This window comes from Schistocerca gregaria, chromosome 1 (genome assembly GCF_023897955.1).
Source record: "Schistocerca gregaria isolate iqSchGreg1 chromosome 1, iqSchGreg1.2, whole genome shotgun sequence".
Lineage (NCBI taxonomy): Eukaryota > Metazoa > Arthropoda > Insecta > Orthoptera > Acrididae > Schistocerca > Schistocerca gregaria.
The window spans coordinates 372,267,713-372,295,684 of NC_064920.1; the positions used below are offsets into that span (position 1 = coordinate 372,267,713).

At 45.1% G+C, this 27,972-nt stretch overlaps 1 protein-coding gene across 1 annotated transcript in view; it reads right to left on the reverse strand.

Annotated features, from left to right (window-relative positions):
- LOC126348386 (esterase FE4-like) overlaps positions 1-27,972 on the reverse strand; it is a 106,513-nt gene that overhangs the window by 35,690 nt on the left and 42,851 nt on the right. The window contains exon 4 of the mRNA XM_050002354.1: positions 11,059-11,411. Within this exon, the coding sequence (XP_049858311.1) occupies positions 11,059-11,411 (353 nt within the window). The remainder of the gene's footprint in view (positions 1-11,058; positions 11,412-27,972) is intronic.

A 27,972-nucleotide genomic window follows, 5' to 3' on the forward strand; every position in this document is an offset into this window, starting at 1 on the left:
GCAACACAGAAGCCCTACCACCTCGCCTGTATGGATTACCTAAGATCCATAAGAACAACGTTCCATTAAGACCGATTGTTAGCGCTCCTGGCTCACCGACATATAAACTGGCAAAACACTTGGCCTCTCTGCTCCAGCCGCACGTGGGGAAGACCGACACGTACGTAAAGGACTCAGGACATTTCATCGAGAAGCTGAAGAAACTAAAACTTGCACCAAACGACATCCTGGTCAGCTTTGATATTGTTTCTTTGTTTACGAAAGTGCCACTCAGTGACGCTCTGGAGCACATCGGTTCCATTTTCCCGCAAGACATCATGAAGCTCTTCCATGCCTGTCTCACCACGAGCTATTTCACGTGGAATGGCAATTTCTACGAACAGCTGGAAGGCGTTGCCATGGGTAGTCCTCTTAGTCCAGTGGTGGCCAACTTCTTCATGGAACATTTCGAAGCACAGGCACTGGACTCGGCGACTTGTAAACCTAAGGTGTGGTACAGGTACGTCGATGATACTTTCGTCGTGTGGAGCCATGGTGAAGAACAGCTCGGTGACTTCCTAAGACACTTGAACAACCTCCACGCCAACATAAAATTTACCATGGAAGTGGAAAAGGACAAAAAACTACCATTTCTAGATGTGCTGGTCACAAGGGATGGCCAAAACCTGGGACATAGCGTGTACCGAAAACCGACGCACACGGACCGATATCTGCACAAACTGTCAAACCACCACCCGAGCCAGAAAAGAGGCATGATTCAGACGCTCGTAACGCGAGCAGCACGAATATGTGAGCCGCAGCACCTTAAACGCGAAATGCAACACCTGGAAAGTGTTCTGAGGAGCAATGGGTACTCCACAAATGATATTAGAAGTGTAACAGAGCCAAACCACCGGCGAAGTAAGAAACCAGAAAAAGAAATGTCGGGTACGGCCTTTCTGCCATACATTCCCAGAGTGACGGACAGAATCGGCCGTATATTACACAAGCACGGCGTAAAGACAATTTTCAAACCGACAAGGAAGATCAAAGAATGTCTTAGATCGACAAAGGATAAAAGGGACCCACTTGCAATGTCAGGAATATACCGCTTACCATGCACATGCGGGAAAGTTTATGTCGGAATGACTGGAAGATCAATCAACACCAGGATCAAAGAACATAAGCGACATTGCAGGTTGGGACAGGTGGAAAAATCGGCCGTGGCAGAACACGCACTGAGTGAGACCGACCAGGTACATGTAATAAAATTCACCGACACGGAAGTTCTGGCTGTAGAGAAGCACTATCACACCCGCTTGTACAGAGAAGCTGTAGAAATACACAAACACGGGAACAGCTTCAACAAGAAAGAAGAAAGCCTTAAGGTAAACGGCTCCTGGCTTCCCGTACTGCAGAGAACGACCGTAGCAGGTAGCAAGAGGAGAAACGCACCGGAAATGACCGCGGAAATGACCGCGGAGAAGCCCTCGGACGTTGGCGCGCAAGGTACATATAGTCTGCGGCCGCGAGCCCGGCTCCAGTTCACCTCCGGCAATGGAGGGTGAAGCTTTGACAATGCCAGCCACTCGTGCTGGCGAAACGTCAGCAAAATCATCACACGAACGTCGGCCGAAGAACCCGAGACAGAAGCAAATAAGCAGTTTGTCAACAAGTGGCCACGAAAGTCTTAACAATTTTGTATTGCGCCTCTACGGGGAGGAAATTTGCAGATTGTACCGACGCCTTGACCAACAACGGAAGAAGAAAGCGCGATTGATGTCCTCTCTCGCCTTCCTTTCGCGGTGCAGAGATGAAGATGCTACACCGAAGTTCTTGAAATGTAAGCGCCTATTCACCACCGCCCAAGCTCATCGTATCTACAACAGAATGGAACGAGCTTTTCTTCGTGAGCGAATTCACACAATACGGAGAAACTTGGCAAAAACGGATCAGGAACTTTTGGACATGTTCTACCAACTAAGTAGCAGAATGCATCGAGACGACTGGGACAAGATCGACAGCATCACTTACAGGAGCATGCAGAATGAACTCGAGCGCTGCACAGAGCGACAGAAGAAAAAGTTTGAAGGATTCCGGAAGAAGACTGACAAGGCGATTCCCGACATGTCACGCACTGTGGTCAACCTCACTGAACGACAATTGACCGAAGAGGAAGTATCCGTTCTTCAAAAAGGAGGGAATTTCGCTGTCATCCCAAGAACTATACCTGTGGAGGACATCATTGCTAACACCGAAGCGGCCATTCGGACCCTTCCTTGTGAAAGGGCAGAGGAAATACGCACTGAAACAGCCAGGATACTGCGCCGAGCTAAACCACCAGCATGCAATCTGAAGAAAGAAGAAGTACAAGCTATTAAGAATCTTAACGCTGACAAGAGTATATTGGTACTGCCTGCCGATAAGGGGAATGCGACCGTCGTAATGAAGACCGAAGATTATGAACAAAAGATCCGAGACCTATTAGATCCGACGACGTACCGAAAACTAAGCGCAGATCCGACGCAGCGTATCACACGGAATACGAATCGGTTAATCAAGGCATCTTCTGTTCCGGAGGACATACAGAGATACCTGCGCAACACAGAAGCCCTACCACCTCGCCTGTATGGATTACCTAAGATCCATAAGAACAACGTTCCATTAAGACCGATTGTTAGCGCTCCTGGCTCACCGACATATAAACTGGCAAAACACTTGGCCTCTCTGCTCCAGCCGCACGTGGGGAAGACCGACACGTACGTAAAGGACTCAGGACATTTCATCGAGAAGCTGAAGAAACTAAAACTTGCACCAAACGACATCCTGGTCAGCTTTGATATTGTTTCTTTGTTTACGAAAGTGCCACACAGTGACGCTCTGGAGCACATCGGTTCCATTTTCCCGCAAGACATCATGAAGCTCTTCCATGCCTGTCTCACCACGAGCTATTTCACGTGGAATGGCAATTTCTACGAACGGCTGGAAGGCGTTGCCATGGGTAGTCCTCTTAGTCCAGTGGTGGCCAACTTCTTCATGGAACATTTCGAAGCACAGGCACTGGACTCGGCGACTTGTAAACCTAAGGTGTGGTACAGGTACGTCGATGATACTTTCGTCGTGTGGAGCCATGGTGAAGAACAGCTCGGTGACTTCCTAAGACACTTGAACAACCTCCACGCCAACATAAAATTTACCATGGAAGTGGAAAAGGACAAAAAACTACCATTTCTAGATGTGCTGGTCACAAGGGATGGCCAAAACCTGGGACATAGCGTGTACCGAAAACCGACGCACACGGACCGATATCTGCACAAACTGTCAAACCACCACCCGAGCCAGAAAAGAGGCATGATTCAGACGCTCGTAACGCGAGCAGCACGAATATGTGAGCCGCAGCACCTTAAACGCGAAATGCAACACCTGGAAAGTGTTCTGAGGAGCAATGGGTACTCCACAAATGATATTAGAAGTGTAACAGAGCCAAACCACCGGCGAAGTAAGAAACCAGAAAAAGAAATGTCGGGTACGGCCTTTCTGCCATACATTCCCAGAGTGACGGACAGAATCGGCCGTATATTACACAAGCACGGCGTAAAGACAATTTTCAAACCGACAAGGAAGATCAAAGAATGTCTTAGATCGACAAAGGATAAAAGGGACCCACTTGCAATGTCAGGAATATACCGCTTACCATGCACATGCGGGAAAGTTTATGTCGGAATGACTGGAAGATCAATCAACACCAGGATCAAAGAACATAAGCGACATTGCAGGTTGGGACAGGTGGAAAAATCGGCCGTGGCAGAACACGCACTGAGTGAGACCGACCAGGTACATGTAATAAAATTCACCGACACGGAAGTTCTGGCTGTAGAGAAGCACTATCACACCCGCTTGTACAGAGAAGCTGTAGAAATACACAAACACGGGAACAGCTTCAACAAGAAAGAAGAAAGCCTTAAGGTAAACGGCTCCTGGCTTCCCGTACTGCAGAGAACGACCGTAGCAGGTAGCAAGAGGAGAAACGCACCGGAAATGACCGCGGAAATGACCGCGGAGAAGCCCTCGGACGTTGGCGCGCAAGGTACATATAGTCTGCGGCCGCGAGCCCGGCTCCAGTTCACCTCCGGCAATGGAGGGTGAAGCTTTGACAATGCCAGCCACTCGTGCTGGCGAAACGTCAGCAAAATCATCACACGAACGTCGGCCGAAGAACCCGAGACAGAAGCAAATAAGCAGTTTGTCGTTAGGTTAGTTAGGTTTAAGTAGTTCTAAGCTCTAGGGGACAGATGTCCTCAGACGTTAGGTCCCATAGCGCTCAGAGCCATTTGAACCATTTTTTGAAAAAAACCGTCCCTAAGCACATGTGCTACAAAACGCCACTGTTTCCTGCACATGTACCCCGACATCAGTATGGGATATGATCCCCACGCACACATACACATGCAGCACAACGGGTTGGCATACTCTGGGTCAGGTGGTAGAGCTGCGGTATAGCCTCCACCCATTCTTGCATAGTGCCTGTCGGAGCTCCTAAAGAGTCCTAGGGGTTTGAAGACGTGCAGCGATATGTCGATCGAGAGCAACCCAGACTTGGTCGATGGGGTTTAGCTCTAGAGAACAGGCAGGCCACTCCATTCGCCTGACATCTTCTGTTTCTAGGTATTCCTCCACGATGGCAGCTCGGTGGGGCCGTGCGTTATCATCCATCAGGAGGGAGGCGGGACCCACTGCAACCCTGAAAAGGCGGACATACTGGTGCAAAATGACGTCTCGATATACCTGACCTGTTACAGTTCCTCTGTCAAAGATATGCAGGGGTGTACGTGCACCAATCATAATCCCACCCCACACCAACAAACCACGATCTGCACACAGATCCCTTTCAAGGGCATTAAGGGGTTGGTATCTGGTTCCTTGTTCACGCCACATGAAAACCCGGAGAGAATCAGTGTTTAGACTATACCTGGAGTTGTTCGTGAACATAACCTGGGACCACTGTTCCAATGACCATGTAGTGTGTTCTTGACACCAGGCCTTACGGGCTCTCCTGTGACCAGGGGATAGTGGAATGCACCTTGCAGGTCTCGGGGCGAATAAACCATGTCTTTTCAGTCGTCTGTAGACTGTGTGTCTTGAGGCAACTGTTCCAGTGGCTGCAGCAAGGTCCCGAGCAAGGCTACCTGCAGTACTTCGTGGGCGTTTGCGGGCACTAATGGTGAGATATCGGTCTTCTTGTGGTGTTGCACACTGTGGACGTACTGTAGCGTAGAACCTGGACACGTTTCATGTCTGCTGGAATCTTTGCCATGATCTTGAGGTCACACTTTCTGGCATATGCAGGGCCCATGCTAGGACGTGCTGTATTTCACCAGCCTCCAATCGCCCCAGTATTCTACCCCACACAACATCATCAATATGTGCTCTTTGAGCCATTTTCAACACACAGTCACCATTAGCACGTCTGAAAACGTCTGCACACTTACTCGCTGCACCGTACTCTGACATGCACCAACACACCTCTGCATATGTGGACTGCTGCCTGCGCCACCGTACGACGACCGCCGGTCAAATGCACCGCATTGTCATACCCCGAGGCGATTTAAAGCCGCAAACCTCCCACCAGCGCGTTGTTTCACCCTGTATCAGGATTATCCTTAATTTATGAGCATGAGTGTCGTTCAGATACTATGTTTGAGATGGATAGCAATCAGGCACACTTCTCTGCGAAGCAGACCACAAAGTCTCTATAATATTGTCATCTGCTGACTGTGGCGGCCAGGAAAGTTTAGACCACGTTGTGACTTAGTGCATCATATTTTTCAGCTTTCAGTGTATGTCGTATAAATCTTCGATATAGTCATTCTTGAAACACAAAACACTTTGGCTACCTTGCTTACGGAAGCTCCCACCATTCGAGCACAAACACTTTGCCCACACTTTGCACCCAGCTCCGATATAATGCACTCACAACTACAGAGCAAACTGTTTTGATCAAGACTGACACTTGCAAGGTATTGAGGACATTGCACCGGTGCCGTTCGTGTTCAAATACAACAGCGCCATCTGCGAGTTTGGCTAGCATCTACATTTATGCTCAGGCTTGCGTTTCTCACGGTGTTTTCGGTATTTTTGCCCATGCCTTGTACATTGTATGTTGGAAATGACGTCCGCGGATCGCTATACATATCTGAACTCGCATAGTTTCAACTGAAAACACTTTCTGCACATCTGATTGTGATATGAGTTTCGCGTATGCAATTATTTCAGGTTTTAAGTCACAGAGTACGTGATCGATTCCGATACACTAGAGATTTTGTTTCTCCCAAAATAAAAAAGTCTGGTGGAGTAAGGGCCGATGAGCCAGGCATCCTCAGGCTTATTTGAGATGACAAGTTCCTTAAAAAACTCTTCGCAAAACCAAAGTACTTTTAGCAGTGTGCGTAGAAGCGCGATCTTCGCGAAATCATGAGTAGTTCATTTCGCCGTCAACTGGTCAATGAAATCGTGGATCATTAAACAATAAAATTCATTGTTCATGGTTTCTTCGAAAATAAAGGTCCAACAATTGGTCTTATGGATATTGCTACCCACACTCCTACTATCTGAGCAGGCAACGGCGTTTTAAGAACAACACTAGGATTCTCCGTTACTATGATGGTGTGTTTTGTGTGTTTACATAAACAGAGAGGTGTAACCAGGTCTCGTCTGCATAGAAGATGACTTGGAGAATATTAATGGTATTCTTCTCAATAACAGATGTAAGCCATTTGCAGTAACGGATTCACTTTTCATAATCGGCACCTCTCAGTTCTTGTACTGCTTTCGCTTTATAGAGAAACAATTTCAATGTTTGCCTGACCGCTGTATGTGTGGTTGCCAGCGCGTTAACTTCTTCTTGTGCCAATTTGCGAAATGGTTTCGTTGGGCTCTGCTGTATAGAGTCAGAAATATCAAACAACTTTTGTTTGTTTACCTTAGGTGGTCTTCCAAGTAGTATGACGTTGAAGACAGAGACTATATCTCGAAATTTTCCAATAAATCGACGAACCGCATTACGATGATGTACGACTGTTTCTTGGAATTTTTCAGCTAATATCTCCTGTACTAAATCTTATCGAAGCACTTGTTTAACAAGGAAAATACGTTTCCCAATTGAAAGCACCAAGATTTAAAAAACGTAACACTACACGTCGCGTTCATTAACTGAACCAAACCGTTAAGTGTTACGAAACAGCAGAACGAACTAAAAAATAATCGCGTATCTACGAAAAAGCAGTTTTGTCAACTTACGTTCTGTCAAATTTGTTTCGAACATCCAACGTAATTTACAGAACGATCACAAAGTTACCTTAGCCCCTATCACGTGTCCACATATTCGTAGATGATCACATTATATTAATGTCGGATCATGGCAAAGGACACTTTGAGATAGTGTGAAAATTTTTTGTTATTTATTCCTCAGTGTCTTTGTGTATAGCACAGTTTTCGTAACACAATATGGATCTGCTACATGTATATGTGAAATTCCCTCAACACTGCTGGCGTAATAGCAGCAAATTCATGTCGAACAGCATTCTTCGGTTCTTCAGCTGTCTCGTAACGTGTGGCAGCAATCTTCTGTTTAATGAACCACCATAGCACATTGTCGCAAGATGATAGATCAGGACTTCGGAGTGGTCACTCCAAAGGTGGAGGAAAATGGGCAGTACTACGCCCAGGCTACTTATTATAAAATATCTCGTTGAGATATTCTGGCCGTTCTTGTCGATGTGGAATAAACCAATAAGATAACACGGTGAGATAAGCAATATGATTCACAGAACCGTCGAAGAAATATGAACCTATTAAGTAGGTTGTAAATATCGCAGCCCATATGTGGTGGACTGTGTTCAAAACCTTTATAAAAATTTAGGTTTTTCTTTGCTACAGAAATAAACTTCTCTCGCTTTTATGCTGCGCTATATTGCACACTCGTACGAGAAAACAATTTCCCCCTTTGAAGGAGAGTTGTAAAGATATCGAGCATTTGCCCACAAGTCTGATGACTTATTGCGCGTCATTAGCACTTAATTCGTTTACAGACAAACGTTTAAAAGCCTTTAACATCAAATCATTTATTTTTATAATGACGACGATCGCACTCCTAACTCCTGTGACCGCTTACGAATAGACTTTTCTGGTGAAACTTCGACAGACGCTGCAGCCTCCAAACATGTTTCCAGTCGTGTTGGTGGTCTTTTTATGATTCATTTCACACAGGACTTCGTGGTTCCAAAGCTGTAAAAAAAAAGTTCTAGACTGAATTCACTGTTTACCATTCATTGCCTCTTCACAATTACAATACTGGGCATTGATAATGTAATACTGAAAAGGGAGCATTCAACAGCATGAATATTACTGCGTACTTGGATATGCAAATGATTAGCATTTCAGAGCAACCGCACGTAGTGGGTAGGAGTAGCGCTGTCCGCAGTGTCTGTATACAAAGAATGATTACGCAGCGGGATTTTCATTAAGAAATTGTGTTTGGGTATTATTTTAATATGAGACTAATGTTATACCTCCTATAAGAAGGAGAAATATATACCAGCATGTGTCACACAGGATTGGGATCAATCGAGACTGAAGTTACCGTTCCACAATAAATCAAATCGCGTTAGTTGGCATCCTACGAGTGTCAGGTGACTGTGTATTGCTTGGTTCAGGAGGGCCACGTTCAACGCCATTCAAGATCTCAGCGGTTCCACGTTCCACGCGACTAGCGTCAAAGAGGACAGATGTGTTGTTTGGTCGATATAACAGTCACATCAGGCACCTGGAGCCAGTAAATGGGCTTGATTGCAGCAAGACAAATACGAGTATCCATACGGGTAGAATGATGTTGGGTTTGTGGATTTGTAACATTAAAACGTCGACCGGAATTCTCAATTGTTTATCGTTAATAGAGAGCTGGTGCCCTACTATTTAGATCTATCGATCATTACTGAATTCAGTCAATAGCGTTACCCCCCATTAGTTGATACAACTGCGAAGAAAACTACTCCTGAACAGGAGATGAGCCCTGCAATTGAAAGAGCGCTCTTAGACGCTGGTCGAAGCCTGTACTTGGGGATAGTACCCACCAGGACCATGAAATGGGTGCCCCCACAGGTCAGTCAAGTCTGTGTAACTTGCAAACAGTTTCTGTACAGTGAGCACTGCGCTGAACAGCAGCCTGTAGGAGGCTCAGATGTTGTTGGACAGCCCTGCTCATTATCGATCCCAGATTTCCTGAGACTTACCAGATTTTAGCCTAGTTACACCGTATCACCTGAATTATAGGCCATCGTTCTCAAGAATGCATTATTACTCGTGTTGGCATTATTTCTCTCACCACGTTTGATTATAAACCACTGAGGACGCTTACAGGTTGCTTCTAATCATCGTATTGGAAAAGGGAATTTCGACATCAGTGATTCCCAAGTGTAGCCTTACACCTCAGACGACTGTAACAACAGTTTCTCTACATCTCCCTTCTGAAGAACAAGGTGCCGATGATGGTATGGTTCCTCACGCTACTGGAGAAAGCTCGCTGTTCTAGGTCTTCAGACTGAGTAGTTCAGATAGTTTTGTAATCGAAAAGCGTACACTCTGCCAAATGACTACATTGTGACCACAAACGGTCTGAGATACTAATAAATCTCACTCCACCGTATGATCCTACACCTCAAATGGTTGCTCAAGAGTTTATCTCTTTTGGTTTGGTGTCTGGAAAGCCATATACTACTCGTGTTAGCATGATATTCTCGCTGTGTTTAACGAGTACCTGCTGAGGATGGTTGTGGGAACTTCTGTAGCTCATCTTAAGCTACACAGGACTCCTGATGTCCCACGATCCACGATCGCACAAGTAGGGTTCAGGTAGTACAAGATAATTTTTCTGGTACTCGCTGTGCTGTTTGAAAGGGATTGCCTCCTGGCCCCCTACTAGCACTTGTACAATTTGCGAATCCCACAGTAATTCGTGGCCCAGCTTCTCTGACGATAGCCCTGCCCGAATTAATCAGATGCTATTGCCAGGTTCAATGTATTCGAGATGTTCATAGGCCATACCTGCCCGCCAGGTGAAGATCCACTGATGACGCAGTGCATCTCCTGATTTGACTGACTACAGTACAGAAAAGCACTTACTGCTCAAAAAACAGCCATACTCTGGGGTCAGGATTCACATGTCTGGAGTGCCATGTACTGCCAGCATGTTGGTTACACTTGCAGCTTCCCTCGAAACAGCAGCAGAGAGAAGCGCGTCGACAGTGGTGCAGCCAAAGACAGTACTGGACAAAGAGGTGGCACCACGTCATATCGCCTGATGGATCCCAGTTTGGCGTACAATATCATGAAGGACATATACGATACACTGTGGAAAAAGAACATTGACAAACGCTTTCGCCACGATCACACGAACACAGCTTCCAATGTGATGGTACTGTAGTCCATTGGGAGCACAACACGATTAATTCTCTTTAGCATAGCCCATAATTTGGATATCAGGCGTTACTTTTCTGAAGTATTTGGGGAGGTGGCTGTGACCTATCTCCGAGGTTTCCGCGGTGTGGTCTTTCAACAACATAATGCAAGACCCAATGTTCTTGTACTGTCCTGATATGTCTCGATAGAGAAACTGTTCGACATTCGGCCTGGGCAGCACATTCTTCAGATCTCTCACCTACAGAAAATATGGTGGGCCATCACTCGCCACTGACTATTGTTTTGGGAGGCAGCATGTTATAATGTATCTTTTATCCAGGCTGACAAGCCGGTTCTATTCGATTCCCACCCGGGTTACAGTCATTGTTTCTGCAAGAGGTGGCAGCTCTGGGTACAAATTCCAGTCTCTGTATTCCCCCAGATCATCTAAAAATTTAATCATGTACTGTTTCTTCAATATTGATAACATCCAATAAACAAAGTTACAGTTAAAGTGGCCAGTTGTGTAATACTCCCGTTTTACGGAGTAGATCAGTTATAAAATTTCTGCTTCAAGAAGTCAGCTTTTGGGCGCAGGCAAACGGCGAGTGGCGTCGAGGTACGAACCTGCGGATGACGTCGTCGAAGTCGTTGAGCAGCTCGTTCTTGAGGTCCTGGCGCGACTCGACCAGCGTGGCGAGTGCGGCGTGCTCCTCGAGCGAGCTGCCGGCGATGAGCGGCACGTAGTTGACGCGGCCGTCGCGCAGCAGGTTCTCGGGCTCGGCGAGCAGGAAGGCCTTGCGGTCGCCCGCGGCCTCGACGACCGGCGCCCAGGGGATGGGGAAGCGCACGGCCCAGTGCGGGAAGTGGTACAGCGTGCGCACCAGCTGCTCGGCCGGCGCCGCCGACAGGCAGTGGCGAATCTGCAGCGAGGTCTCCCACGACGAGCAGCCCACCAACTGCGCCAGCTTCTGCGCGTTCTGCGGCACAACCAACGCCCCACACAGCGCTCGCGTCTCTTTGCTGAACAACTACAGGACAAGGAACTTCCTGGCAGATTAAAACTGTGTGCGCGGCCGAGACTCGAACTCGGGACCTTTGCCTTTCGCGGGCAAGTGCTCTACCATCTGAGCTACCCAAGCTCGAATCACGCCCGGTCCTCACAGCATTACTTCTGCCAGTACCTCGTCTCCTACCTTCCAAACTTTACAGAAGCTCTCCTGCGAACCTTGCAGAACTAGCACTTCTGAAAGAAAGGATACTGCGGAACATGGCTTAGCCACAGCCTGGGGAATGTTTCCAGAATGAGATTTTCACTCTGCAGCGGAGTGTGAGCTGGTACGAAACTTCCTGGCAGATTAAAACTGTGTGCCCGACTGAGACTCGAACTCGGGACCTTTGCCTTTCCCGGGCAAGTGCTCTACCATCTGAGCTACCGAAGCACGACTCTTCCGGCCGTTTTCAGTCTTCATGACAGGGAAAATTAGCTTTCCATTTGTCGATTTTCTTCCATTAAAACGACGTGTTGAGTTTTATCTACAAGGAAGCCTTGAATCCACTCGCATCTGGTCCAATACTCAATAAGCTCGTATTTTTTTTACCAAACGACAGTGCGAGACAGGGAACGACATCAATCTGAGCTCCGACGCCTACAACGCTGTAGAACTCGTTGAGGAACAGAACGAGGTGAGTTTCGGAATATCTCTGTTCGAGATATGTTGATTTTTATACAGGAGAGTTTCGTTCTCCAAATACGTCGTAATAAATTAACAGGAAACATTTACATAATTCTACAACAGGCTGACGTCAAAGACATAGACATATAACTATGTACATCTGTCCTACCAAAATTATCGGAAACGGGAATGAGCTTAATTTTTTTCCAGTCGCTAGGTACGCTTCGTTGCTCAGGCGACCTACGATTAACTGCTACTGGAAGGAGAGCAAGTTCTTCCGCAAAACCTCTGCAGAATCTTAAAAGTAACTTAGCGATTATAAACTGCTACACCTAGAGGGTTATTCAACGATAGAAAGAAGAATGCAAAAACTTATTTTTCACGAAGTACAATGGATAGAAGCACAATTCCAACGTTCCTAGACAGGAAGAGATTATGATTTAAAGGTTGAACCGATTATGCATTCCATGTGAGCACGATGTGTAGCACGGCAGACATCAAAATGGTAGCTCTGTTCAGAAACGACACATTGTTGTGCAACTTCACTTGCACTTCAGAAGTATTTATTGGCACACCAGTACTCGGGTATACAGCCCATTATCAATGGCATCTGACACAGAGAATAAGTAAGAAATATATGCTTACTTATCAATAAATACCTATGCATACAGGGTGTAACGGGTATAACTGCAGCCGCGCGGGAGTAGCCGAGTGGTCTGGGCGCTGCAGTCTTGGACTGTGCGGCTGGCCCCGGCGGAGGTTCGAGTCCTCCCTCGGGCATGGGTGTGTGTCTTTGTCAATAGGATAATTTAAATTAAGTAGTGTGTAAGCTTAGGGACTGATGACCTTGGCAGTTAAGTCCCATAAGATTTCACACACATTTGAAAATTTTTGATTTGGATAAGTGCAGATATTTTTATAAGTGGCGACTTAAATATGTACACACAGCAGTGTGTGGGCTGTCTTTTCTATCCGTCCAACAGTCTTACCACAAATACGTCACATAATTTGCTACCTGATGCTTTCTGCACTGTAATACAGGGTGACGCTTATTGAAATACATGAAATATACGTAAACTAGATACAAACTACGGCGTGCACACTCTTTATTCAACATGTAAACGTCACTACAGACATTCGGGCTTAGGTTATGACATATTCGACATGCCTGCCATCATTGGCGATGATATGGCGCAGACGAATAACGAAATTCTGCATGACTCGCCGAAGTGTCGTAGCATCGATGCTGTTGGTGACCTCCTGAATGGCTGTTTTCAGCTCGGCAATGGTTTTGGGATTATTGTTGTACACCTATTCTTTAATGCACCCTCACAAAAAGGAGACGATGGTGATCAGATCTGGAGAACATGGCGTTCAATCGAGGCCTATGCCAGTGGCATCTGGGTCCCCAGAGGCAGAGTGCGGTCTCCAGAGTGCTCCTCCAGGATATCAAACACACTCCTGCTTTGATGGGGTCGAGCTCCGTCTTACATGAACCCTATCTTCTCGAAATCGTGGTCACTTTGCATAATGGGGATTAAATCATCTTCCAAAACCTGTGCCATCTAGGAATATCGCGCCGGTTATTCCGTGACTGGAAACTGTATACCACACAGTCACCCGTTGAAGCTGAAGAGACTTCTCGATCGCGAAATGCGGATTCTCAGTCCACCAAATGCGCCAATTTTGCTTATTGACGAATCCATCCAAATGAAAGTGAGGTTCGTCGATAAACCAAACCATATCATGCGCATACTAATTCTCATCATGCCCCGTGGCCAATCGCCGGCCGGTGTGGCCGAGCGGTTCTAGGCGCTCAGTCCGGAGCCGCGCGACCGCTATGGTCGCAAGTTCGAATCCCGCCTCGGGCATGGATGTGTGTGATGTCCTTAGGTTAGTTAGGTTTAAGTAGTTCTAAGTTCTAGGGGACTGATGACCACAGATGTAAAGTCCCATAGTGCTCAGAGCCATTTGAACCAACCCGTGGCCAATCGTACTGTTTAAACGTCCAGGTGCAAACCGTTCAGACCTTATGACGATTTTATTTCATATAGTTCAATAATTGTCACCCTGTACTTGCTCCACTATGTAATATTACGTCTAGCCCTATAGACTGACCGTTTTGCGTCACTGCGTTCACACCTATCTCCAGTTACACCATGTATACAATACAAGAACATTTTCGATACATTGTAGCAGAAATATATCATTCCTTACACGCTGTACACGTCTACATAAAACAACGTATGTGTGAAATGTAAAATCTCTATGATGGTGTAAAATTACGTCGATCTATATTAATATTTTAAATAATCACAGGATTTCAATGTTTCCTAGGCCAACATAACTTTTGATCACCGTAAAAATTTCACTCTTGACAAACACCTCGTTTGATGTAGACGTGCAAAGTATTGAAGTAATCTTATGTTTCTACTTTAGTGTACGTAAGGCGTTATTTTGTTATCGTCGTAAGTTGCATACATTTCTTCTTTATTCCCTGTATCAGATGCCACTTATTATGGACTGTATGGTCGAATACGTGTCTCATAAATAAATCTCTTTGAAGCTCACGCCATGGCGTACAACAAGGTATCCTTTATCGAATAAGTACACGCTGTGGAGCACCCAGTGTGCAAGGTAGCTCATTTCTTGCCACACGCGAATCAGAGTAGCAGATAGATGGGAGAAACTGAACGTCTTTTACATACCCCCAGATATAAAAATTGCAGGGTTGGGTCTGATCGCCTGAGAGGCCATCGACGATAAAATTCAGCTTCAGCTACACCTCTTCGAATCTCATTTCTTGGAATGATGTTTCCCAGTTAACATCGGACGTGGTTGTAGAAGAGATCCGGAACGCCATCTTTCATGAAAATGAAGTTACAAGTACCACCTTGGACTTCGTAAAACAGACAGTTTTCTAGCATGTCTGGATAGTGGATTCCTGTGGCAGTGTTTTCAATAAAAAAACAACAATGGCATGGAAGACGTTAACATTCAGTGAGTCACTTTTCGTGTTGAATAAATACCGTAGGATTTTCACTCTGCAGAAATATGGCTTTATGGCGGCTACCTGTGCCAGAAACGTGAAAGGTGAATTAATCGGAAAAATTAATCGTCAGAAAGAATACCGTTCTCCATGTACCCTAAGGCTGATGTGCAAGAATCTTACTTTTTGGCGCAGCAATCTGGATACAACGCTTACAATTGCTACAGTTTGTACTGTTTTTGATGGAGATGATCTTTCAGTACTCGCCACGTCGTTGTTGATGGATTTTAAGTTCATTGCTTTCTCGTACTGTGGATTCCAACGGCTCCTTTTCGTATGTTGTACGGATACGCTGACTCATAAATGTTCATACGATGAGGCGGCTCTTCATGGAATTACGAGTGAAATTAATTTTGCACATCAACAACGGACTAATTGCAGGACACTAATCAAACAAGCAACTGGGCCACTGCTGGTTTGAAATGAACTTCTATGCTCTCTAGGACCATCGCAGCTATGTTTTTATCTTTTGTGGCTTCTGAGAGATAAGTTCTTTAAATCTCCTCCTTTTTGAATAACCCTGAACTTAATGCATAGAGATACACTGATAGGAACTGCAATGAATATAAAAAGAAAGTTTTAAATTTCTATTGTTGCGCAAGCACAATGAATTGGAAACCGACGTCGTTATGCAATAAAGACCTGTGGCAAACTTGAAAGTGTTGGCTACCGTACAGAAGCTATGCTGCGTGTTAGCATTAAAAAAATCTTATTCTGGCATCACAGTGCAGAGAGAATTTTGTCAGTGGTATAGCCAAGCACCTACAAATGCCAACGACGTTCGCAGACGTCGTCGGTAGTTTGAAGAAAAAGGATGTTTGTGCAGAAGAAAAAAAAAAAACACACACACCGGCCGCCACGTGTATCAGCACAAGACGTCTAAATAATTCTCCTATCGTCTGAAAGTAGTCCACGGAAATCGATGTACGAAAGCAGTAGGGAGCTTTAAAGGCCGACGAAAATCGGTTTGGGTGTCCTCAAAACTTAGACGAGCATGATACCGCTCTCAATTCAAAATTTACATGAAATGAAACAGGGAGACTCCGTCAATGAACTATGCTACGGCAATGCTGGGAACATAAATAGCGAGGTTAACCTGTGTGAAATTGGAATATGTGTTACAGAAAAGTCTGAAACTAATTATCAGCGTGACTCACTGAACATAAATGTTCTATGGGCGATGTCAGCACAAAATTTGAACGATACTTTTCCTTTATTGATCAAATCGTGTAAACAAACATTTACCTGGACGTGCTTTAGCAATGACTGATATCACAACCTGATACAGATTCCATGAAATCTTTCGGAAAGAGGGAGAATCTTCATACAGGAGTATGGAGGTTCGCAAATTTTTAAATCACTATCTTCCAAACACTGGCATCGGTCGTACTGGGCGTATAACGCTGTTCTCTGCTCTTGGTCTCCTAAGTCTGAAGGTCTGACACCGCTGGATTTCTTTTTGCGAATTTATATGTCAGACGTTTCGTATGTGCCTCCAGAGTAATTCCACAACTCAAAATGCACTTGCGTCAGTGACTTCACATATGTTTCAGAATGTTCACTAATGTGACAAAACTCATGGAAAAGCGATATGCACAGATAGCGGTAGTATTGCATAAACAAGGTATAAAAGGGCGTTGGATTAGGGTTGGTTCAAATGGCTTTGAGCACTATGGAACTTAACATATGACGTCATCAGTCCCCTAGAGCTTATAACTACTTAAACCTAACTAACCTAAGGACATCACACACATCCAAGCCCCAGGCAGGATTCGAAAGTGCGAACGTAGCAGTCACGCGGTTCCAGACTGAAGCGTCTAGAACCGCACGGCCACACCGGCCGGCTTGGATTAGGGCAGCCCACATTTGTACTCAGGTGATTGATATGAAAATGTTTTTGATGTGATTATGGCGGCTCGACGGGAATTAACAGACTCTGAACACAGAATGGTAGTTGGAGCTAGCCCTATGGGAAATTCCATTTCGGAAATCAGCATTCATAGATCTACAGTGTCAAGATTATGTCGGGAATAGCAAATTTCAGGCATTACCTACGACCATGGACAACGCAGTGGTCGAAGGCCTTAACATAATGACAGAGAGCATCGCCGTACATGTAGAGTTGTCAGTGCTAACAGAAAAGCAACACTGTGTGAAACAACCGCAGAAATCAGTGTGGGATGTACGACGAACGTATCCGTTAGGACAGTGCGACCAAATCTTGTTAAGGCAGCAGACGATCGATGCGAGTGCTTTTGCTAACAGCACGACATCGCCTGTGGCGTCTCGCCTCGGATTGTAACTACATAGTCATGAGACTACTCAAAACAGTGGTCTGGTCAGTAGAGTTCCGATATCAAATAGTAAGAGTTGATTGTAGGGTTCGAGTGTAGCGCAGACCCCACGAAGACATAGACCCAAGTTATCAACAAGGCATTGCGCAACTTACTGATCGCTCTATAATTTTGTGGGCTGTGTTTACACGGAATGGACTTGGTCCTCTGGTCCAACTGACACGTCATTGACCATCTGCAGCCATTTATGGACTTCATGTTTCCGAACGACAATGGAAGGTTAGTGGATGTCAATGCGCGGTCTCCACCAGACCACAATTGCTCGCGATTGGTTTGAAGAACGTCCTGCATTATTCGAGCAAATGATTTTGCCTACACGTCGCCTCTAAAATTTAATCGGAAGGCCAGTTGTTGCACAAAATCCTGCACCGGCAACACTTCCGCAGTCGTGGACGGCTATGGAGGCAGCATAGCTCCATATTTCTGCAGAGAACTTCCAACAACTTGTTAAGATCGTACCACGTCGAGTTACTTCACTACGTCAGGCAAAAGAAGATCTGACACAATATTAGGAGGTATCGCATATCAGTGTATGTTTTGAAACGGATTGGTTCAAATGGCTCTGAGCACTATGAGACTAAACTTCTAAGGTCATCAGTCCCCTAGAACTTAGAACTACTTAAACCTAACTAACCTAAGGACATCACACAGATCCATGCCCAAGGCAGGATCGAACCTGCGACCCTAGCGGTCGCGCGGTTCCCGACTGTAGCGCCTAGAACCGCTCGGTCACCCCGGACGGCTGAAACCGATTATGGCTCAAATGTTGTCCATGTGGCCAAGAGGAGTCAATCAGAACAACTATAGAATATATATATATATATATATATATATATATATATATATATATATATATATATATATAAATTTGAACATTCCTTTATATTCTCCGTAGTTCTTATCAATATATCACTAAGAATTAAACAGTTATAACGGTCTGTAATCAGTACATACATTTTCAATTGGCCTCAATCGCTGCGGAGTTGTTTAAGGCCCTTCCGTTTGTTCGTATTTCACTAAAAAGGATCGACTGAGAGGCAGTGAACGAGAAATTTCCCACATTCAAGTCGTTGTGCTTCCATAGAAGCCAAAAGCGACTGGCTATCTATGCAGCTTCAGCGACGTGGATTTGTTTTAATCCGTGGAAGCAGCTAGAGAAACGTCCAAGAACTTTAACGCAGCGGTGAAAGTAGGGTATGGCAACGAGGGGGTTGAGGGGAAGTGTCCTGGCAGGCTTTTCTGTGGCAACACAGTTTCGTAAAGGGAGAAAAAAATGAGGAAGCTCCAATCCAAACAGAAGGGTAACAGGCAAGATGAAACAAGAAGAAAAGAAGAAGAAGAAGGAGAGGAGGAGGAGGAGGGTTGGAGCGCACCGAAATGGAAAGGGGATATGAAAATAAATCATAAGGATATTCTGATTGCACGCTATTGAGTAAGAGTTAAATAAGAACTATTTTCCCCGATGCAGAGAGACCTTGTTTCTCGATGTCGACTACTATATGGATCTACTTCCACTATGCAAGTTGACCGACTGGAACTGAAGTGTAAAGAGTATTGATACACCTGCTTTGTTAGTTACATACTCTATACTGAATTATATCATACAAAAAATTATTGATATGTATACCTTTTAAACACTTATTTCCATCTCTTTAAGGAATTGCCCATTCCATTTTCATAATAGCTTCAAGTTTACCCCGGTATGTTGTTTCCGAGATTGGAATTGAAATTTTGTTGACTTCTTGTCGCTACACGAGTCGAAAGAGATTCAGAGGTAAAACTATTCTTGGTTGAAATCTAAAAATAAATGAAAGGCATATACATTTCGGTTTCACTATATTGAGCGTGTTAAAACAAAACAAACTAACAAGGGCAAATGGTATAAGAGACAGAGTGAGGAATTAACAAAAAGTGCGAGAAGGTCGGGAAGGAAACCAACATGAAGTAGTTTCCGTATTTCTGTAGGCGTCATGAAAATGTTATTAACGCGGTGTGTCTATATCATTCGTCCGATTCATCTGGAAAATGGACCATTAGAAGCGCGGTGGCTACGGTCTGTCTGACAAAATAAGTGAAACATTCAGGAGATATGGTGAGATGTCAAATTACTTCGTACGTGTTCACACAATCGGCGGAATTGTAAATGGTTAGAGTTACAGTTCCCTGTGCCAGCTAGAACTGCCACCAGACGGCGTTAATGTTGTTCATGTTTGGTTTTGTTACCAGGTCTGTTAGGGTGTATAAGGGGCGCGAGCAGCGTCAGTGGAGATGCAGCGTACACGTGTGAGACAGCGTTATCAGCACCTAACGGTTTGAAAGGAGTCTTATTTTGTGGCCTCCATTTGTCTGGCAGGTGGAACCATGCAGTATTCAGGTTTTTAGGGCATTCGGATCTGACTGTGATCCGTTATTGGACTGCATATGACGTGAGAGCAGGCATACTCACCAAGGTCAGGTCAACCATGTCTAATCACTGCAAGGTTCAAATGGCTCTGAGCACTATGGGACTTAACATCTGTGGTCATCAGTGGACTTAGAACTAATTGAACCTAACTAACCTAAGGACATCACACACATCCATTCCCGAGGCAGGATTCGAACCTGCGACCGTAGCAGTCTCGCGGTTCCGAACTGAGCGCTTGAACCGCTAGACCACCGCGGCCGGCTCACTGCAAGGAACGATGGTCGTATTGTGCACCTGGCACCTCAGCGCCTGACATCTGAGAACATGTAATGAACCCTGTGCAAGATTGACTGCAAAACGGCTGCATTTTTAGGTGTGCCGTGACCGGGAAGCATGGAAGGCTGGTGAAAAACGTTGAATTGCATACAGCAATGAATCGCGGTTCTGTACCACAACGAACGACCATCGTCGGCGAATATGACAGCGACGTATTCAGAGATCGCATCTTTGCTACGTTTTTGACAAGATGGTGTTACTCCCGGCGTCATGGTGAGGGAAGCCGTAGGGTATGACGTCAGGTCACGGCTGATAGTGATTGAGGCAACTCTAACACCACAGTGATACATGAAAAACATCCTTACCTTTGATAAGGCAATATCGTGTTGCCATTTTTCAATAGGACAACGCTCGTCCACACATTGTCTGTGACTCTGTGAACTGTATGCGTGATGTTGAGGTTCTCCGGCGGCCAGCAATATATATAGATCTGTCTCCGTTTGAACACGTGTTACGCCATTTCGGACATCAACTCCGCCCATTGCCAGTATCCGGGATATGGAGGACCAGTTACAACAGTAATGGGCCAACGTGCCTTAGGAGAGGATACAACGACCGTACGACACCTTTCCCACCGAACCAGTGCATTACTCAAGGCCGGAGATGGAACAATGCCATCGTGATCAGTGAGCTGACAGTGCATGTTCTATGTAAATTCGATTTTGTTATCATTCAAATGACATCAAATACCATCCCAACCTGTGACGTTTTATTTCGTTTTCTCCTCCCTTTACGGCTAGTTCACTTTTTCTGTCAGGTAGCCCAGTTTCATGCGCACACTTGTCGTAACACTAGGACGCAATTAAGTCAGAACACAGTCATACACTAATACGGTAGAAATACTTCCGTTGTAATCCGGCTTCTGCCCGCAGTTCGCAGTGTAGTCTGCTGTAAATCTCGGGGTTGGTGCTCTAGTGGCGAACTGCGTGCGTTGAAACGGAAAGGTCGCGGTATCGAATCGGTCGGACCACGGAATATTTCAGTCTGACTGGCCGGATTCCTGATTAAACTGCAGATTCTCTTTCCTCGGTAAGATCACTAGGGGAAGTTCAGGGACACGCATGTCGCCGAAGTGCCTTCCAATAGAAACACTAGCACTACGCTGTTGAGTCGAAAAAATTCCTATTATTATTTACTATCAGAAACAGTCTTGCTCACAATTTATTTATTACGATGACCGGTTTCGACCATTACCGTGGTCATCTTCAGACCAATGACTAAGAACCTCCTTCGCTGGAGAATCACTAGAGAGAATTCCTAGCTAACTCACTGATAAGTTAACAATCATGATACCTTTTATTTATTTTACTTTTTTATTGTTTGGATTTCAGCCAGCTCAGTGTGTGTTTTGAAGAGTAATTCAGACCTAAAATTCACAACCTGTAACGCTTAGACAACACAGACATGGTTTTGCAGATTCATAACTGAACATATTTCCCTCGCTCTGGAGCGATATTGATGGGATGGAATCATCTCTAGTGAGTCACCCTTTGAATAAAAGTTGAATATGGAGGTCGTTTACTGATCGACGCATTTCCCACATTTTCATAACTTGTGCCGGCCGCGGTTGTCTCGCGGTTCTAGGCGCGCAGTCCGGAGTCGTGCGACTGCTACGGTCGCAGGTTCGAATCCTGCCTCGGGCATGGATGTGTGTGATGTCCTTAGGTTAGTTAGGTTTAAGTAGTTCTAAGTTCTAGGGGACTAATGACCACAGCAGTTGAGTCCCACAGTGCTCAGAGCTATTTTTTTTTTAATAACTTGTGTTCAGACGATGGTAACTGCATTAAATCTGATTTACTAAGATCGAATTAACGTGTAATAACGTTTATGATATTCTCAATCAACAATGAAAATAAAGGATTTAAATGTCTAAAGAAGCCATTGATGAAAGCACCCAATGAAAATAATCAGAGCGAAAGGGTATGGGAGCCACATAAGAATCAGACGTAGTTGTACAAGGGATAAACGCTAACCGTGGTTACTAGCAGAGAAGATATGCTGTTGAAAAGCTAAATGTAACTATGGTGGGGGACTAACACGCCTATCAAGCAGTGACTCGTTACACAACTGGTTGCACAATAACCCATGTTAACAAAGACTTCTACGTGTAAATTGCTCCACTTCTTCTGACATGCCAATGGAGGAAGCTTTTTCACACAAATTTAGTCGTCATTCACCCAGTATCGTACAGTACGTCTTCTCTATCGTTTCAAGTGTGGTTGCAATTACATTTGCAATGTCCAGTACTGTCTGTATTCTTTCCCACTGTTACCATTTATGGTTGCGCTTTTGTGACGTCTTGGAACAACTTCATGATGAATTCAGTCACGTTCTAATTGAGTCGCACTGAAAATCAAGGGGCAGACAACTAACGAAAAGTTTAAATTGGCAACAAACAGCTAGAGAAAGAGTTAAAAAAGATAAGTTAAAAGGTAAAGTCTATACGCAAGCCCGTGATCGAAATATTGGCTTAAATGCAGCTCTCCTATCCGCCGCGGTACTTGGAAGGAAGGTGTGGCGAATCGCTCACCCCGACCCGCGATACGTGATATACCCGGTACTAACACTAACAGCTGCCGGAGCGGGTCTGGGGCCTTCATAGGGGGAATGGAACCGAGAAAAAAAAGGAAAGAATATTGAAGTTTAGCGTCCCGTTGAGATCGAGGACTTTAAGTGGGGAAAACGGAGAAAATACCCCTGCTCTACACACTTTACCAGCACTGCCCCTCACCTAAGACTGTACTAGTTTAAAAATACGGATACAGCACCTGACAACATAAAAAAGACAATATGTCATTGACATCAAAGTCATCTCAGTGCCACGCAGAGCACGTCTCGATGAGTATACACCGAGATGCCAACAGTCATGCAATTCCGATAAGCTCATATACAAATGGGTATACTATCAGGTACATAAGGTATAAAAGGCCAGTGCATTGGCTGAGTTGTCGTTTGAAGTTAGGCGATTCATGTAAAAAGGTTTCCGAGTGATTATGACCACACCACGGGAATTAATAGACTGAACGTGAATGGTAGTTGGAGCTAGACGCATGAGACATGCCATTTCGAAAAGCGTAAGGGAATTCAGTATTCCGACATCCACAGTGTCAAGAGTGTTCCGAGAACAATACATTTCAGGCATTATCTCTCACCACAGATAACGCTGCGGACGACCGCTTTCACTTACCGACCGACAGCAGCGGCCTATGCATTGAGTTGTCAGTGCTAGCAGACAAGCAAGACTGCGTGCTTTTGCTAACAGCACAACATCGCCTACAGCGCATGTCTTGGCCCTAGACGACAGAAAAACCGTGGCTTGGTCAAACAAGTCTGTAGAGGAAGACAGAGATTGGAATACATCTAGCAAATAATTAAGGATGTAGCTTGTAAGTGCTATTCTGGGATGAAGAAGTTAGCCCAGGAGAGAAAAATTTGGCGGGCCACATCAATCCAGATAAGACTGATAAAGAAAAAAACGAGCTACTGTTAGGGGTCGACAAAGCCATGAACCCAACTTACCAATAAGGCACTGTGCAAGTTGGTGTTGGCTGCATAATGGCGCCGGCCGAGGTGGCCGAGCGGTTGTAGACGCTACAGTCTGCAACCGCGCGACCGCTACGGTCGCAGGTTCGAATCCTGCCTTGGGCATGGACGTGTGTGATGTCCTTACGTGAGTTAGGTTTAAGTAGTTCTAAGTTCTAGGGGACTGATGACCTTAGAAGTTAAGTTCCATAGTGCTCAGAGCCATTCGAACAATTTTCATAATGGCGTGTGCTGTATTTACATGGAATGCACTGTTTTCTGTGGTCCAACTGGAGTTGTCGTTGACTGTAAATGGTCATTCTCGGCTACCAGGAGACCATTTGCAACCATTCATGGACTTCGTGTTCCCAAACAACAATGGAACTTTTGTGGCTGATATTCTGCGATGTCACTGGAACCCATTTATTTGCGATTGGTTTGAAGAACATTTCCGACAATTCGAACGAATAATTTAGCCGCCCAGATCGTCCGACATGAATTCCATCAATCATTTATGGGACATAATCGAGTGGTCAGATCATGCACAAAAGGCTTCATCGGCAACACTTTTGCAGTTGTGGAGGGCTGCCTCTGCAGCATGGCTCAATATTTCTGCAGGGGACATCCAACTATTTGGCGTGTTCTGTATTTACATGGAATGGACGGGTTTCTGTGGTCCAACTGAAGCTGTCATTGTTTGTAAATGGTCATTTTCGGCTACCAGGAGACACTGCACTACGCCGGGAAAATGGTGGTCCGACACGAGATTAGACGGTATGGCATGCCTTTTGTGTCCTCTGTGTATCTGTGGTATGGTTAATCTGACGCCACACTCCATATTCATTTTCGTTCCCGGAGATTTTGAGGATTGCTCACTTAGAGGCAGAGGAAGTAACTTGCTGTGTCAAGTAAGTAAATTCCTGTGGGTCTCCACAGCCAGCACGTGCGCTGCTGGTCGCGTGTTGCTGACGTCACGGCTCGCGGCGGCCATTCATCAGCGGCGAGCGATGCGGGCGGCAGCTACCGGCGCGCTGGCATGCGGGTCAAGCGCGAGGCGCTCCAGCACCACACACCCGCCCCTCCTCCTCCGCTGCCTGCAGCACGTGTGCCGCTCACACACGTGCTGTTTTCCGTTCTTTGCCCACTTTTTACTCTGTCCACCCCCTTGACAACGGCTACAGATGAATCCCATCATTAACATTACTTAGTTACACTACTGCCCATTAAAATTGCTACACCACGAAGATGACGTGCTACAAACGCAAAATTTAACCGATAGTAAGAAGGTGCTGTGATATGCAAATGATTAGCTTTCCAGAGCATTCACACAAGCTTGGCGCCGGTGACGACACCTACAACGTGCTGACATGAGGAATGTTTCCAACCGGTTTCTCATACACAAACAGCAGTTGACTGGCCTTGCCTGGTGAAACGTTCTTGCGATGCCTCGCGTAAGGAGGAGAAATGCGTACCATCACGTATCCGACTTTGATAAAGGTCGGATTGTAGCCTATCGCGATTGCGGTTTATCGTATCGCGAAATTGGTGCTCGTGTCGGTCGAGAACCAATTAGTGTTAGCAGAGTATGGAATCGGTGGGTTCCGGAGGGTAATACGGAACGACGTGCTGGATCCCAACGGCCTCGCATCACTAGCAGTCGAGATGACAGGCATCTTATCCGCCTGACTGTAACGGATCGTGCAACCACGTCTCGATCTCTGAGTCAACAGATATGGACGTTTGCAAGACAACAACCATCTGCACGAACAATTCGACGACGTTTGCAGCAGCATGGAATATAAGCTCGGAGACCATGGCTGCGTTTACTCTTGACGCTGCATCACAGACAGGAGCGCCTGCGATGGTGTACTCAACGACGAACCTCGGTGCACGAATGGCAAAACGTCATTTATTCGGATGAATCCGGTTCTGTTTACACCATCATGATAGTCACATCCGTGTTTGGCGACATCGCGGTGAACGCACATTGGAAGCGTGCATTCGTCATCGCCTTACTGGCGTATCACCTAGCGTGATGGTATGGGGTGCCATTGGTTACACGTCTCGGGCACCTCTTGTTCGCATTGACGGCCCTTTGAACAGTGGATGTTACATTTCCGATGTGTTACGACCCGTGGCTCTACCCTTCATTCGATCCCTACGAAACGCTACATTTCAGCAGGATAATGTACGACCGCATGTTGAAAGTCTCTCACCAACTGAAACCGTCTGGTCAATGGTGGCCGAGCAACTGGCTCGTCACAATACGCCAGTCACTACTCTTGAACTGTGGTATCGTGTTGAAGCCGCATGGGCAGCTGTACCTGTACACGCCATCCAAGCTCTGATTGACTCAATGCCCAGGCGTATCAATGCCGTTATTACGGCCAGAGGTGGTTGTTTTGGGTTCCGATTTCTCAGGATCTATGCACCCAAATTGTGTGAAAATGTAATCACGTGTCAGTTCTAGTATAATATATATTTCTCCAATGAATACCCGATTATCACCTGCATTTCTTCCTGGTGTAGCAATTTTAATGGCCAGTAGTGTAGATTATAGGCGTTCCAGCATGACTGATCCAGCACGCTGTCAGAAATGCACGACTAATGCCCGCAGTATACTGCGCTTCGAAAGGAAAAAAATTATCACGATAGTTTACACACTAATTTGTATCTATCTATCGCTGAAAGAATGTGATATTATAAAAGAAAACACACGGAGACTTCTTTTCACACAGAAAGGTTCGTACGTTTCAAAGAAAGGTAAATGGTGTAGGCTTATACATTTGATAATACGGAAATAGCTAGGTGACTCTTTTGTCTCGAATAACTCAGTGTTTCGTAGTGTGTTTTCTCTCCATCTTCCTTTTTTTTCTTACTCCTCCATTCAGTTTCTCCTATCGTTTTACTATAATTTTCACCATCAGAACAATCGAGAACCGTCACGTATTACTTTCTTGAGAAAAAAATTAACGTTAACCCACACCAAGTAGCCCATGCGAAACTTTCGCACTTTTGTTGTTTTAAATGATGACAATATTTGGAATAAATGTAGTCTTTGCGATGAGATTAGTTGTGAAAATGAAGAGAAAACATTTTTTAAAATGAACTGAACGACGGGAAATAATAATCGTGGATTTATAATACGGAGTGTTCAAAAAGTCTCTCTGCAGTGCCGTATGATTGTTAGCCGGTTATTTTCAACAAGATGGTGTAATCGCGCATACACCTCTCATTTCAATGTCACTGCTTATTGATGTTTTTGGTGATGGCATAATTTCATGGGGACTCTGGCCTCCACGATCGCCTGACTTAACACCACCTGACTTTTTCTTCTGGGGTGCAGCGGAAACACCATCCAAAATCCATCGATGTATTGAATACAGCAATATCCACTTTCATCGCTTCTGTTACAGAAGTTACAGAAGAAATGCTACAGTTTGTGTTTGGAAACATGATTAGACGAATTGAATTGTGTATTCAACAACAGGGGGGAGACTTTCAACATTTTACGTGAAAATTTGTAAGCAAAAATGAATATTCAATAAATAAATAACTTGTATTTCACTGAGTTTCATTTCGGCATATTCACTGCGGCGTACGGCACGCGCGGAGAGACTTTTTGAACACCCCGTACATATTTACAAATAAATTTCCATCTGTCCAAAAATGTATTTTGCTTTCGGAATGTTTGTCCCAGCTGGTACGTCGGACAGAGATCAGGCACTGTCAGCAGGGGCACATAACCTGCAACTTTAACTCGATAAACATTTTCAGTTACATCAAGCGCGTTACTCGTTAGGCCGTAGTAGCAATAGGTAAATCACAATTCAAGACGACGACGACAAACATATTCGTCGTTTCGGAAAGTAGATTCATTTAGAAAAGTCAATTTGTACGACGAGCAGAGATAACAGAATATCGCAGTGATCATGGTTATTATCTATGACAAAGCTGGATACAAATTATCCAATTAATTAAGCACTTTAAAAGAAACAAAATGGTTTTAGTAACAAGATAATACTGAAAGGAAGTCTCTTATTCGCGATTAATAAGTCATCTTCGTAAAATATGAAAAATGAAGCTGGGCATCCATGAGTCCCTTTTGCCAATGATTGTTAACTTACCCTTTATGTTAAATGTTTTCACAAACGGTACATCTAAACGCAAAGTCGGATAAAAATTATCTCTAACGGTCCC